This window comes from Lutjanus erythropterus, chromosome 17, assembly GCF_056507025.1.
Source record: "Lutjanus erythropterus isolate fLutEry1 chromosome 17, fLutEry1.hap2, whole genome shotgun sequence".
Taxonomy (NCBI): domain Eukaryota; kingdom Metazoa; phylum Chordata; class Actinopteri; order Lutjaniformes; family Lutjanidae; genus Lutjanus; species Lutjanus erythropterus.
In genome coordinates this window covers 19,233,150-19,248,287 of record NC_139333.1, presented here as the reverse complement: position 1 = coordinate 19,248,287, position 15,138 = coordinate 19,233,150, and the positions used below count along the sequence as shown (strand labels likewise).

The 15,138-nt window shown below is 38.2% G+C and overlaps 1 protein-coding gene across 1 annotated transcript; it reads left to right on the top strand.

The window, feature by feature from the left end:
* Nucleotides 1-6,072: 6,072 nt before the first annotated feature.
* On the top strand, nucleotides 6,073-13,204 carry anxa11b (annexin A11b). The gene is made up of 14 exons (XM_084740277.1): nucleotides 6,073-6,462; nucleotides 7,282-7,319; nucleotides 7,490-7,627; nucleotides 7,726-7,813; nucleotides 7,893-7,987; nucleotides 8,441-8,554; nucleotides 8,803-8,893; nucleotides 10,498-10,577; nucleotides 10,705-10,761; nucleotides 10,866-10,959; nucleotides 11,119-11,214; nucleotides 11,847-11,905; nucleotides 12,506-12,628; nucleotides 12,733-13,204. The coding sequence occupies exons 1-14, from the start codon at nucleotides 6,081-6,083 to the stop codon at nucleotides 12,790-12,792; spliced, it is 1,515 nt and encodes a 504-aa protein (XP_084596403.1). The 5' UTR covers nucleotides 6,073-6,080; the 3' UTR covers nucleotides 12,793-13,204.
* Nucleotides 13,205-15,138: the final 1,934 nt, after the last annotated feature.

Below are 15,138 nucleotides of genomic sequence, written 5' to 3'. Positions count from 1 at the left end.
TAAATTTAATCGTTCTTAATTTGAAAATAGTCTAAAAGTTTGGTGCACACAGTTTAAAATCGAACATTGATTTAATCTGGTTTAAAAATTTGTCTAATCTTTGTTGGTGCAGCCCAGATGTTTTGTGTGTAATATAAATTATCCCTGGCTCCTATGTTTCGTCTGCTCTTTTTGTATGCTGTCCCCTGCACACTAAATCTGTTTTGTGAAATGATGTTAATAAAGAAATTGAAAAAGAAAACATGAATTTGCATATTTCTGCTTACCTTTTTGTACTTTTAGCTACAGTATTTATGAGAGGAGGGACCCTCATTGTACAGTATTATAATCTAAAACTAGGAGTTATAATGGAAAAGAAAAAGTGAAAATGATAGCTTTATAGACTCGCTAGACCTACATGATTCCTTTTTTGTGAATATTTATCAATAAATATTCACCAAAAACATTGTTTTACTTCCTGATTAAAAGTCAGTAGACTACTTTATATTTGTTGTCTTTGTTGTGTTTGTTTCATTTGTTATGTATTATAGTCATGTTGCCAAAAAGAGGTTAATATATAATAATAATAATAGTACAATGTAATGCTATGAAGGTTTTGTTGTTGTTAATTGCAGTGACTCAGTAAAGGGAGAAATAAACTGATGTTTCCCTCATTAGATTTAAGATCCAACACACCCAGCAATAAAATAAAGGATAAAAATAAGTTTATAAGTCTTTTTGAAGTTTTTCAGTAGACCGACCATAAACTACCCACAGAGGATGCATTCACAAACTGTCAGCTAGTTTTTTTTTAAAGGTAAACTCACAGTAAGGCCAGCTGACTGTCACGCATGCCTTGACCACAAGTAGACTGCTGCCATCTAGTGTTTTTTTGATGATACTGAAACACAATTCTCAAATGTCAGGCGCACTTGCACAGCACATCTGAAATGCCATAAATTGTGGCCTGGATGTTATCGCAAACCATCTGGCAAACAAAACTGTTATTCCAGCACAGAATCTCTAATCAGATTATATCTGATGACATATCATGGTCAATTATGATTTATTACAGATTTCTCCCTTAACTAAACATTTAATTTAAAGCAATTAGTGCATGGATTATTGCCTTTTTTGTTATTTTCGTTCTTTCACAAACTTTTGGGGTTTGATTTTCTGCTTGAGAGTGGACTGAACTATTGTCAAGTTTAAAATCGAACCCTTTATTTGTGGAGCTCTCGCGAGATTTGTGCGCGTCTTCACTTTGTATAACCTTATTTCGTTTTAAATGTGAGGACGCTATGGGTCAATAAATATGATAGGTTTAAGTACAGAAAACGCTGGGTTAGGGTTGTGGTACAACTATGATTTATATTAAAAATGATCACTCTCGCGAGATCTTTCGTGGGTCTGGGGTTCTCTTATTGGATATACTTCCGTGTTTTTACTTTGGTTTGCATTAGCGGGAAATCCCGGAGTGGAGTTTATGTGTTACCTCATGAATTGAACTGAATTACATGGAACTGGACTGACTTAGATTTGAGGCCTTTGTCATATCGTTTGAAATTTAAACTGACGGCATTAGTTTGTTTAAAGATGGTTTAATTCTTGCCTCGCAAATAATTCATGAAATTGTTTATTCTGAAAAATTACCCAGGGGTATTGTGTGTTAAAACCTGTATGAATTCATTAAAATTTCTTCATTTTATATTATGTAATTGTTCAACAGTTTATAGTATTAAAATTAATACAGTAATGTGTTTTACAGTAGCTGAATTAGTGTTGTGATGGACAAAAATACAGCATGCTGGTTGTTACTGTAATAACAATTACAGTTCTGTTGTTAGATTTGCAGTAATCATACTGTGACATGTATTTTCAGCAAATTCGCAGGCTGAGTGCCGGCTTGAATCCATGCTGAATTCACATTCCCAGTGCGATCAGGAAAATCCTGACTTTTAGCAGTGAAACTATCCAAGTTTCCGCCATGGAGTTTTGAAATATTTGACATTTGATCTGGATTATGGGTAGGATTGGATCAACAAATCCGTATCCCAATTTTACAGGATCATTTGAAATGCCCAAATTCTGAGATTCAATCCTACCCGGAAAATTCTGATTAAGATGTTTGAAATAGTGGCTCCTGATGACACTTAGTCCCCTCACAGAACACAAAGACGTGAAGTTTTCACAAAATACTTTATGTTAAGCAAAACTGCGCAATAACAATGCTGTTTTGTTGTATCACCATAGAAATAAATCCAATCACATGTAGACAAATATTCCAGTGTCCCGTGTGAAAATGACACAGCACTGAGTCAACATCAGCCTGTGTCCTCTGACTGTGGATAACAGCCGAGCAAAGGTTATTACTGCAGGACGGAAACAACGCTGAGGACCCACCCACCTCCAGGATATTTTACTGTGTGCAGCCCTCTGCTCGGCTCTTCCTGAATCTGAAACCTACATCAAACAAGTAAGTAGCCCCAATGCTTCTGTTTTAGTCCACAAAAGCAGAAACATGTTAGTGGTGCGCTGTGTTACGGGCGTCAGCGAAGTTGCATCAAAGTAACGTTAGTTTGATGAGCTTGCTGTCCTGACTGAGGAATGTAGGAAATTAGCCTCGCCCAATTAAACGGACGCGGCCCGGTTGGTTAAAGAGCTGCTTAACGGGAACGTGGCCCAACTTTACCCTTGTTAAAACCCTTAAAATGTCCACCTGATCATTTTAACTCGTTTCTTTTTAATGTAGTAATACGTGTGTTCAGACTGGGTGCTAAAATGCTAAACAGTGAGGTTTAACTTCCTCCGAGAGTGTTATGTAACGTTAAGGGACCGCGGGATCATGCAAGCTCGTGGACATTTAAAGATATGGTGGCGTCAAATTAAGCATTAGAAATGCTTGAAATCATATGGTTTTAAATACTGGCATTACGTTTTATTGTTGTTGATCCATATATTAGCGCTGTAAAGTTTTTATCGCTGGTGTAGTTGACGAGAAAATACGGGCCTCTGATGTTTGGGTTTGTCCGATTACGTGAGTTTGCTGCTTTCAAGTGCTCTTCGTAAAAGTGAGCACGGCTGAAAATTGGCACATAGTAATCACCGTAAAAATTATAGACAAAATAATAAGGGCAACTGAAAACGATTGTTATCAGTTCATCTGTCTGTTACTTTCTATTTACAAATGTCAATCAGAGTTTCTCAAAGCTCAAAGTGACTTCCTGAAATTGTCTTGTTTTGCCCGCAAACCAAAGATATTCATTTTACTTTCATAATGAAAGTGGAATCAAAGATTTTTTTTTAAAACTCAAACAGATTAATTGATTATTAAAATAACTGATCAATGATTAATTCAATAATTGATAAATCATTGTAGTTCTACAGGTAGCAATCTGCTGGATAGCAATTTATTTCAGACATCAAGAAGTCTGTGATGGGCATTATATAAAGGTATTTGAATTATTTGTACTTATGTATTTATCTATTTTGCTGCTAGTGCAGCAAACAGAATACTAAACTGTCAGATGCTATGATACCATTTTTCCCCTCCCAATACCGATTCCAATACCTGAACTTTTCAGTACAGATATCAATCAATATTTTAAGAACGCGTTATTACAATTTTTGAACAGCTGCATACTACTAACCCTGTATGGATGTGATACGATTGCTATCATTGTGTGTGTCAGAAAATATCAGCACACTTGGGTATCGCAGTATTCTGTTTTGTCATACTGTATTGATTTTCAAAACACTGTGTCATGATATATGCAACGATTTGTGGCAGTGGTTCATTCTGTATTAAACCCCTGACTGCTAGACAGCGTGTTGACTCTTCTGATTGAATCAGAAAGTAAACTTTATTTAAACTCTGATTTTATGCATCAGGTGGTGTGTTCTTTGCACAATGACAGTTCAAATAAATGGCATTATATCATCATGTGTACAGTATTGCAGTGAAATTAATCGGAACCTCTGTATCGTGATATGTACACAGCCCTGCTATCATTGTTGTATGGCCTGGCGTAAGGTAAACCTTTTGTAAAACATGAGCAAATGCATACAGAGAGTAAACACCACATAACATGACTTTATTGTCCAGAATGATAACAGGGCACTGAAACTGAACTTTCACCAATATCTTTGCCTATAACGCTATGTTCTGTCAACAAACGCCCTTCAAGAAGTCACCTCTAACTCTTACTGACACGGTATGTTTATTTCCGCTTAAAGAACCCAATGGTGCATTTTTGAATTCAGATGAATCAAATCTAAACTTTTGCTAACACTATAGCTTTATATAACTCGAATTCTTATCCAAAAGTGTTTTTGCTTGCCTGTAAATCACACTAAATAAGAGTGAGTTTATAGAGTCAAACAGTGTAACATCCAGGTGCACTATAAGGAAATATTCTTCTCTCCCACTGCAGAGTCTGTATATGACATGTTGTCAAAACAAAAAAAAAATCTCCCAGTAGCTGGTTTCTTGTGTGCACGTAAACGGTGAAATTACAGTGTGCTTAATTATTGCTCGTTACAGCTGAAAGACCTGCAGCTGTAATAAGTATTTTGCTTTCTTATGGGATGACACAGACGCAGAAACAGCTGTGTAAGTCCAAGAACAACTCTTCAAGAGGATGGGACCACACCAAAAGGCTGTTATGAAATGGGGATTCCTAATATGTGACTGAAAAGATTCCCTCGCTAGTTTGCATTACGCAATCATTGCTTTGGAGAAAGGGGAAGGAAAACTCAAAAAACAAAAACAATGAGCAGACTCTTATCTTTAGATTATATGTTGGGGATATATGGAAGTGGTGAGTTCCTCTTATCGTAATGGAGATGTTGTCAAACATCCTGTGATGTGCAGCCAGTGAAAGTCCCAAATGAGGTCCTCGTCTTAAGTTGTAGCTTATTCATTAACTTACAGAAGTTGTGGGTGGCAATACAGAGTGTTTTGTAAGGGCGATACCAAACGGGCGCAGGGTGAGGGGTTGGGTATCAGTCTGTGCTATTTTTAGAGCACTGTTTAAAAATTCCATACTGATGATTGTTATTTTAAATTAATTATTATTGCTATTTTTGCTGAAATTGGATAGTTCCCAGGTTGCATTAACTTTGTTTTATAAATTCATAGAAAGACAACTTAAACTAACTTATTCTGACCAAATAGCAGGTTAATTACTTCAGGAAGTAAAGCAGGTACTTAAAGATGCTATATGTAAGAATTTCACTGTAAAACTGATCAAAAATGATCTAAAATAACAGTTTTGTTTGTTTAGTTATGTTGCAGAGATATCTGCTGAAGTTAAAATGCTAACCACCTAGCTTTGGCCCTTCCTGTCTTGTTATGCTACCACTACCACTCACAATAGTGTCCAGTCTGCCGTCAGTCCAACAACACAGAGGTGGTTTTCATGGCAGGTTTGGCTCCTGACACCCTGGGGCTGACCCCTCCAGAGGAATTCGCTGACTGATGCTTGACCTCCCTAACGCTCCTTTCCGCTTCACACCTAACCTGTTCCTGCCTGAATCCACCATGTTTTTGTCACCCTTGGAGTTCTGTTCAGAGCTGTCGTGAATCACCTTAATACTGTATTTTCTGTCTTCAAACTGGCCTCTGTTGGTCTCGGAGGCTGTTCACTGGGAGTCTGCTTAGCCTGGTTCTGTTGCCTGCTCCCCAGCTGTGACTCTGCTGCCTCCTCACGGCAGTCCAAACCTCTCCCGATATGCACTAAGCTTCCAGTCTGGGCGGAGTCATTTAATAGGTCAGCTAGCTGCATGGCCAACTTAAGTAACTAGCCAACAGCAGCTTAACTTTCTAGCGATATACCCTTTCAGGTAGCTAATTTGTCCATATAGAACCTTTAAAGTCCCTCTTACACATTTCTTGTTTGTGCTAACACATCTGAAGAACTATGGATATTAGACAGACAAATCAGAAAACTGAAGGACACACTCTGTGAGACAAAAACAGTCACTGTTTGTTTACAGTCTGAATGGAAAGGAAAAGGTCCTGTGGTCAAAAAGAGCCATACGATGGTCCGCATACATCACATTAACAAGCCACAACTTCATGTCACCTCCAGGTTCTGAAGATGAGCTACCCAGGATACCCTCCTCAGTCCGGGTCATACCCACCACAGTCAGGGGGCTACCCACCTCAGCCGGGGGCATATCCACCCCAAGCAGGTGGCTACCCTCCAGCGCAAGGTGGCTACCCACCAGCAGCAGGCGGCTACCCTCCTGCGGCAGGAGGCTACCCCCCACAGCAAGGCGGATTCCCACCCCAGGCCGGCGGCTACCCTCCCGCAGCAGGGGGTTACCCTCCTGCGGCGGGCGGTTACCCACCAGCAGCAGGGGGCTTCCCTCCCCAGGCTGGTGGCTACCCTGCTCCAGCTGGAGGCTTCCCTCCACAGTCAGGAGGATACCAACAACCACAGCCTGGAGCAGGAGGTTATCCCTCCATGCCCCCAGCAGGTGAGGCTCTAAGATATACATTTCTCTCCTGAGCACCCCTCTCCCCAAAATATTAATAAATGCAGCCAAATGCTACCATGTACAGCCCCATTTCCAAAAAAGGCACGATGTTGTATAAAATGTAAATTAAAACAGAATGTAATGATTTGCTTTTCAACCTATATTCACCTGAATACAAGACAAAGAAAAAATATATTTAATGTTTGAACTGATAAACTTCATTGTTTTTTCTAAATATTCATTCTGAATTTGATGCGGAAGTTGATACCAGTAGCAGTCTGAATGGTCCTCTTCCTCTTTAGCTTGGAGGGTTCGACTCGATGATTTCCAAAAACGATTGTGGACTCTTTTAATTATATTATACGTTATAGAGGTTGTTAAATTTTTCTTTGTGTTGGGAAACATTGTTTTTAAGATGCCCCTTTACTCCCCTATAATGATGCTATCACCACTCAACCTGTTTACATTTTAATGTTCCAAACAAGTTTTATTTAAACTTAAAGATTTCACAACTTTCTTAGTCTTTTGCTGACCCTGTTCCAACTTTTTCTTGAATGTATTTCAGTATGTTGTTGTATCAAATTCAGAGTAAAGGTATATTTACAAAAATCGATAGTTAATCAGTTTGAACATTAAATATCTTGTCTTTGTACTGTTTTCAGTCGAAGACACATTGAAAAGTATTCACAAATTGTTCTGTTTTTATTTACGTTTATCACAATGTCCCATCTTTTTTTGGAACTGGGGTTGTATTAAAAAAACAATTTTGTGTTTAAAATGTGTTGTGTTTTGAGTGTTATGTCAATATTTTCTTTGCAGCTGGAGGCTGGGGTGCAGCACCAGGCGGCTTTGGAGCGGTACATGAATCCTTTTCTCTGTCCTCACCTCTGCACTTACAACATATGGACTGACTTAAGCTAAATCTCCTGTTTGCTTAAATCACCTTATCTTCACAAGTCCTGCTTGCTCCATATGAAGTTTGTCACCATGGACTTAACACTTATGTACAGCTGTCCTCTGTTTGCAGCCAGGTGGAGCTCAGCAGGGATACCCAGGGGGTCCCGCACCAGGCCAGCAAATGCCAAATTACCCCGGAGCCCCCGCAGCTAACCCCTCAATGCCTGGAAGTGGAGCTCCGTCCCAGCCTCAGGCACCCGCCATTTCTGTAAGACATGCTTGTCATCATGCTAGGACTTGCTAGAAACTACATTCCAATGCACGCACACCTTTGTATTCCTTCTAATGCTTTTTTTTTATTTGTAGAAAGGTTACAGGGGTTCTATTAAAGACTTTCCGGGGGCTGATCCACTGAGGGACGTTGAAGTTCTTCGTAGAGCTATGAAGGGTTTTGGTCAGTATATGGCATTTACTTGAATATGCTGAACCCAAGATGAACAAAACAATAATCAAATAATAAATATTTTGAACAGGCACTGATGAAAAAGCCATTATTGAACTTCTGGGAAGTCGTACCAACAAGCAGAGGGTTCCAATGGTAGCAGCCTATAAAACAACTTACGGGAAGGTACGTTTTTCTAATATTTTGTCACAGATTTTTCATTTTGCGTACAGTTAAAAGTCATTCTGTAATCTGTGGAAACCGATTTCTGCCAGCATGATGAAAACACAGTAATGATTTACCATCTCAAGATATTGAATTAGTAGTATCTCAAAATTTTGGAAAACTTTCTTATATATAACAAGAAGCTTTTTCAAAATATTGAGTTCCTATCTCAGAGTAATGAGAAACATTCTCAAAATAATTAACTAGAATCTGAGTCATTATTTTTGCCACAAGTAAGTCATTACTTTGAGATACTAACTTTCTCATTATAAAGACTGATAAGTTTTTTTTTCCACCACATTTGCAGAAACTGACTTCCACAGTGATTTGTTGCTTCTAATTGACCCTGTATGTATTTAGGCTGACTTTGCACTCATGCCCTCTTTTTGGTTTTGTTTTTTTTTTCTCTCTCAGGATTTAGTTCATGATCTGAAGTCTGAGCTCACTGGAAACTTTGAGAAGCTGGTTCTCTCTATGATGATGAGCCCTTCACACTTTGATGCATCTCAACTCAGAGAGGCTATAAAGGTTGGAAGCTCGAGTTGTTGTCTCAGCAAATGCTTCAATTTTGGTTTTGTGCTCAAAACCACATTGTGTGACTCATCATGTTTAAGGATAATAGAGCAAAAAAAATCCTCTAAGTGCAAGTGAAAGGCAGAGTTGAGACTTGCTTGAGTCATGGCTCATGACCAATGAATGTTGACCTTTTTTCCTCTATGAAGCAGGTGTGTCTTTGAATGTTTTAATAAGGCTTTTCTGTGTTCTCTTTTTTTCAGGGTGCAGGAACTGATGAAGCCTGTCTGATTGAGATTCTTTCCTCACGCTCCAATGCAGAGATTAATGAAATCACCAGAATCTACAAAGCTGGTGAGTTTTGAGCATCTTTTCATGTCATGTCTTTATTTTTTTTGCATAAAATCATGGCAGTAAATTAGAATGTTTTCAATACCAGGGTTCTTACAGGTGCTGGATCCTTAATATAAGTTATATCCTTGATACTAAATAATGGATACTAAATCCTTAGAAATGCTGAAAGTTTTAGTGTTTTCATGGTTTGGATGATGATGATGCTTGAAATTCTAATTGCGTTACTTAATTATCTGACTGATAAGTTTGCTTTTCATATAAAGCAGTGACGTAAGTTGCAGAGCCCAGTTGCTTTTGCCTTTCACGCAAAATGAAGACGACTCCACTCGGGCCTGACTTGCCACTCTGCACATGTGGCTGTGCTTCATGTTGTCTGTCAGTCTTTGTTGACGTGTGTCCCCTGATGGAACCCGCTGTGCCAGTGCATCCTCCCGGCATATTGTCACCTGTTAATCCAAAAGGTGACAGTATGCCGGGAGGTTGCACTGGCTTGAAAAATTAAACAGCTTTAATTGAAACTGAAATCATTTGTCTAGTCATTGTTTGAGTAATACTTTATGTTGGCTCAGCCAGGTTATATGGGATGCCAAGTCTATTGCCAACTTTTTGTCTTTTAAATTGTCCTGTAAAATACTATCACAAAACATTGCTTGTCTATAGCACAAAACATCTGATTTAATATAATGAGGAAGTGAAATAACCCTGTATATTTTTAAAATTATTTTTCATTTCATGAAAATAAACAGAACAGGATTATTTTGTATCATTAAAACTGTCACTACATTTAGATGCACACAGTATTCCAATTTTTGTCCTAATTCCAAAAAAAGACAATCTTCATACTAAGCTGTTTACATGGTTAATGAAATGAATATTCTACTAATATTCCTGTTTACATGCAGCTGTGCTCCAATACTCCAGTTACAGAGAAGGGGAAAAGCTGAAGCCGCTTGAGCCATTTAATTTCTTTGCAAAAAAATAAAAAACTCTTTCATTCATTCAACAGCCTTCTTTAAAAGGTTGATGTGAAATTTGTACATATCCAGAACCTGTTGCTATCCAAGTCTTTTGTGATGTTTAAAAGTAGTAGCAAGAGTTTCTCCTTCTAACCAGAAATGTGGGCTTTTCTTTTGCGCAGGTTTTTCTATCCCAGCCTTGCAGACTGTGGTAGAAACCACAGTTGAGGCTCATATTCTGAATGCGCTGTGTACATGTCCAAAGAATTCTCCTACAACCTGAGTAATAATATCCCACATGGCTTAATCACAAAATGCTAAATGCAGAATATGCTGTTTACATGACCTATATCAAATTCAGAATATTGTTATATTAAAAAATAATTTGGCCATATGAATTTGAGTTTACATTTTATGTATTCCCAGTGTGATTATTCAGTATACAACATAGGGTCTTGCTTCATCAATTTTCAAATTGCAAGTGGTCTAGTATTAGTCACTCTGGTGTTTTTTAGTGTTTTATGTTTTTATTTTGACTACCCTTTCGTTTCTACTTGGACAAGCTATTGTGAAAAAGTGGTGTCTTAACCAGATGCAAATGTTATGCAAATTAAAGTATTTTCCTAAAAACCAACGCCTTCCTTCCAGAGTACGGGAAGAGCCTGGAGGACGCCATCATCAGCGACACCTCTGGTCACTTCCGCAGACTCCTGGTCTCCCTCTCTCAGGTAACTGCTGCATGTTTTACACCTGATTCATACAAGAAATTTCAACTCCTGTCAACTTGAAATATTGCCAGTGTATCCACCCACGTAACGTTTGCGTAATGAGCAAAGCATGTCTTACTCTATGTAGGGAAATCGTGACGAAAGGGAGACTGTTGACATCTCCCTGGCCAAACAGGATGCTCAGGTAACGGCATGAAGTTGGTTTGGTGTGTATAACATTTATGGAAAGTAATTATCAAGCCTGTTTGTGTTGATTTTTTTGTGTGTGTGTGTCTGCATGGGCAACAGAAACTGTACGCTGCTGGAGAAAATAAAGTCGGAACTGATGAGTCTCAGTTCAATGCCATCCTGTGTGCTCGCAGCAAGCCTCACCTTCGTGCAGGTGTGTAAATTCAACAAGTTGTACCTCCACAAGATTATTTTCTTCCTCCATTTCATGAAGTTCACCTTCATTATAACCACACGTGTTGACCTTTTTAGTACACCTACACGTATTTTCAAATATTATGATTATCTCACCTGTGATTCGTGTCTTTATTAGTCTTCCAGGAGTACCAGCAGATGTGTGGGCGAGACATTGAGAAGAGCATCTGCAGGGAAATGTCTGGCAACGTGGAGTCTGGCATGGTGGCTGTGGGTACGTTCTTTGGGTCTCTTTCTTTTATTTTCCGAACCTCAACGTAACTGAAGTGGCTTTCCAAAAACATGTTGAAGCGTTAAGTATATACTGAAGTCATTCGTCAAGATGTTTGTTTCCAGAGGGCTTCCTGGAAGGACTAAAAATATCCCGCAGATGCAAACAGGCTGCTGTTGTTTGACCTAAATACCTTTTTATTACTTGATGATTGATCAGTGATTGCGGGCCTTGTAAAATGAACTGGGTCAGACTGAAACCCACAGAGTAACAGCCACCCCAAGCAGGCCGCCAATCACAGGAAACCAGTGCAGAATATCTTAAAATACATGTTGGGTTTCAACCAAATATGTTACATCTTATATGTAGTGAAGATTGGATGAAAAAGTGTAGTTAGAGTAGTGCAAAATTGTTTTTTGCACAAATTAAAAACGGCAGAAATTACAGAAGAACAAAATGTTTTGACATTGGCAATAAAAAAAACCCAAATGATTTACAGTACAGCCACCTCTCTTTCTCCAGTGTGTTTCTTATTCCGCTGCATTAAATTTGAATGCAAGTTAGTTTCTGAAGTTGTGAGCCTCAAGCAAGACTCATACAAGACTAATCTGTTTACGTCTGCTCCTTCCTCCTAGTGAAATGCATCAAGAACACCCCTGCCTACTTTGCGGAGCGGCTCCACAAGGCCATGCAGGTACGCCGGTTGTTTATTGTCGCATTTTTTATTATACTTTTATGATCAAAAACAAACTGAGGCAGATATTTCACTGCTGCAGACAACAGAGTTCGCACACAGTCTTGAAAGTTTGGAAAATACTTAATTTTGAAGTTTTTATAAGGAATTTTAATTGGCATCAATGAAACACTGATGCCTCTGTATGACCTATATGAGCAAACAAGACCATCTGTGAGAAGATCAACAATTTCTTTATTGTCTCTTTTTTTTTAGTATCTTTGAAATCGTATGATTAATTAGACATTTTCCTGGGCTATTCAGCTACACACGATTGGAAACAAAAAATATTTTAATATTTGAATTGAAATGATCCCTTTGTCATATTTGTCAATCATAGCTAAGTAGGTCCTCTGTTGATCCCTTATTCTTGATATTAACAAGAAAATAATCAAAACCTACAATCAAAGTTGATATGAACATCTGGTGAATAAACAAAGTGACAAGATATTGTAGTAACAATTTAGATGTGATGTTAAAGGCTTCATGTGTCTGGAAATTTTCGGTTTAGGTACCTGAATGAACTCTGAGTCGATGAAGTGTGACATATTGTGTTTACAGGGAGCAGGGACCAAGGACACAACCCTCATCCGGATCATGGTGTCCCGCTCTGAGATCGACATGTTGGACATCAGGCAGGAGTATGTGAGGACTTACGGGAAATCACTCTACACTCACATCTCGGTAAGTCCCACTAACCACCCTGTTAATGGTGTCGGTTTTCCTTTTTATGTGAAACATTTGTGACATAATTAAATATTCATGTCGAATCTTGTTTTGTTTCTCAGGGTGACACCTCCGGAGATTACAAGAAGCTGCTGTTGAAGCTGTGCGGAGGCAGTGACTAAAAGGAAAGGACCTCCATAACCCTCCAGAAGGACAAAATATACGTCCACACTGAAACAGTACTATAGGACCTTATATCACCTCTGATGCATGTAGTGAAAGTTACTTTTCCTATAACAATAGTCAATCATTATTACTTTTGTATTTTTTTGACGTGATTTGTTTTTGCTACTGTATCGTAGTAGATAATTGCCAAATAGTAAATATATAGATTAATATGGATATTTTTAAAGTTGATGGTTTTGTCATTATCTAAAACAAAAAGAGGGTGTCTGAAAACATCATATCCAACTAAGAAATTAACTTCACAATTTAACTACTAAATTAACTATACAGTTCAAATGAGAAATAAACTATACTACTAATATTATAAACTACTGTTTAAATATAAAAAAAACTAACTGCTAAACTTCAGATCCGTTTCAGTTTGTTTCTTAATTGATAAGAAACCTTGATTTGGATTTCACAAAATAAGAAAAACTAAAGATGCACAATAAGTGTAAATGTACAAGGAATCATTAAGCATTTAACTTAAAACATGCATCATTAACTAGGTTACTGAGAAAAATTAGACCTCTCTGCCAAGCATTTCAACCGTGTACAGGGCAATATATACAGATTTGTGTGAGATTGTTATGCAGGTTTTAGCAAATTAAGTATACCTGAATCTCCCACAGAAAACATTTTCAATCATCCCAGTTAAATTCCAGGTAATTTGTGAATGTAAGAAATGAAGATCTGTAAAAGGCATCTCCGTTTATCTTTATATCAGCTAACTAGAGTTTTACTGCTGCTTGCACATCTATGCAAATTAGCCTTTCACTTTATCTCCTTTATACCAGCTTTAAAAGACTGTTCTGTTTTGGTATTGAAATGCAGACTTTTCCGATCATTGTTCGATATTTACAGACAGTAGGGATGCACGATATTGGATTTTTGCTGACGTCCGAAATGCTGATGTTTTCCAAGTTCTTGTGGCTGATTGTCAATGCTGATACCGACATATGCACGTTTTTTTTATCATAAGTGCACAGAACATCAAGTCTCTCTGAGCAATCATTGCAAATAGCAACTTTGCCATCTGTTTTGGCCTTGGGTTGCCAATTTTGTGTGTTTTGAACAATCGACAATAATTAATAAGATACAAAATGCATGTTTTTTTTTTTTCTCTCTGTTTCATTTTCTCTTTGTTCTCTCATTTTTTCCAATTTTAAGTTGTTTGCCAGGGAAAACAATGTCAAATGAGGTGCAATTACTGCCATTTCTAGACTATCAAGTAAGTGAAGTATTGATTATTCTCACATGACCAGACAGACTCACATCACATGGTCTTAATTAAATTGTCATCTTATCAGCCTGTCAATCTTAGCAGAAATGTTCATTTCAGGCTGATATAATATTTAATTTTAAAGCTCTTATCAGCCAATACCGATGTCATGCTGATCATTATCGTGCATTACTACAAGACAGCGTTGCCTTTCTGCTGAAAAGCCAAAGCCTGAAGACAGATCATGTTGTGCCTTTTTGTCAGGGCTGCTGTGCAAACTGTTCAAAGCTAGATGATGGTTCACTGTGGTTTATCTTGCAAACAATCAATAATCATGTCTGTATGGCTGCAGAAATGTAATTCTATATATTGCTTGGTTCTCAATATTTTGTTTACATTTGTGTTCAGTGTCTTTCACTGGGCTGTGTGTTTTGCTGCCAGCAGAGGGCTCTTTGCTCACATGAAGTGTCATGTTGTGTGTGTGATTGTTTTGCCTGCTGACTTAGAGTTTGGCTTTGATCTGAATATCTATTGCACTAACTCCACTTTGCAATCATCCATGTAACATGATGATGGCTGAAATTCAATGAATGCCTTTTTTCGTATTCTAACATTTTGGTATTTGAGTGTCCCAGTCTGCTGAGACTTACAAACAGCCCCTTCTCATTTCAATAAAAAAACCCCCCCAAAACATTTTGGCATATCGGGATTGTCTTTGTGAAATGGGATCATATGTTTTGCATGAAACACTGACTGTGGATTTTCTGCTCTGAGCCGGAGCACAATAAGCAATTTGCATTTCAAAGCCAGTCTCATTTTCACCACCTTGGTCTGGATTACGACGAGTGAGTCAAACCCCCTCCTCAGCATCCTCAGAGCATCACGAGCTGCACGTTTTGTTAAAAGGTGTGAGTAATGTGGCTTACATAAGTGATGTCTCTGTGTTTGCAGCTCGAGTGATATGGCACTGAGAGCTTTTCTCAAGGCTATAAATAGTGTCCATATTGGAGACACGAATGTCCTAAAATCTTCTTTATGTTGTGCTCACTGGGCTCAAAGTGCAGCCACAGAGGGGCCGAGA

Coding starts and splice junctions, on each gene's coding strand:
- anxa11b (XM_084740277.1), top strand. CDS start 6,081: ATGAGCTACCCAGGATACCCTCCTCAGTCCGGGTCATACCCACCACAG. Junction 11,215..11,846: donor GTCTGGCATGGTGGCTGTGG/GTACGTTCTTTG, acceptor CCTTCCTCCTAG/TGAAATGCATCAAGAACACC. Junction 11,906..12,505: donor GGCTCCACAAGGCCATGCAG/GTACGCCGGTTG, acceptor TTGTGTTTACAG/GGAGCAGGGACCAAGGACAC.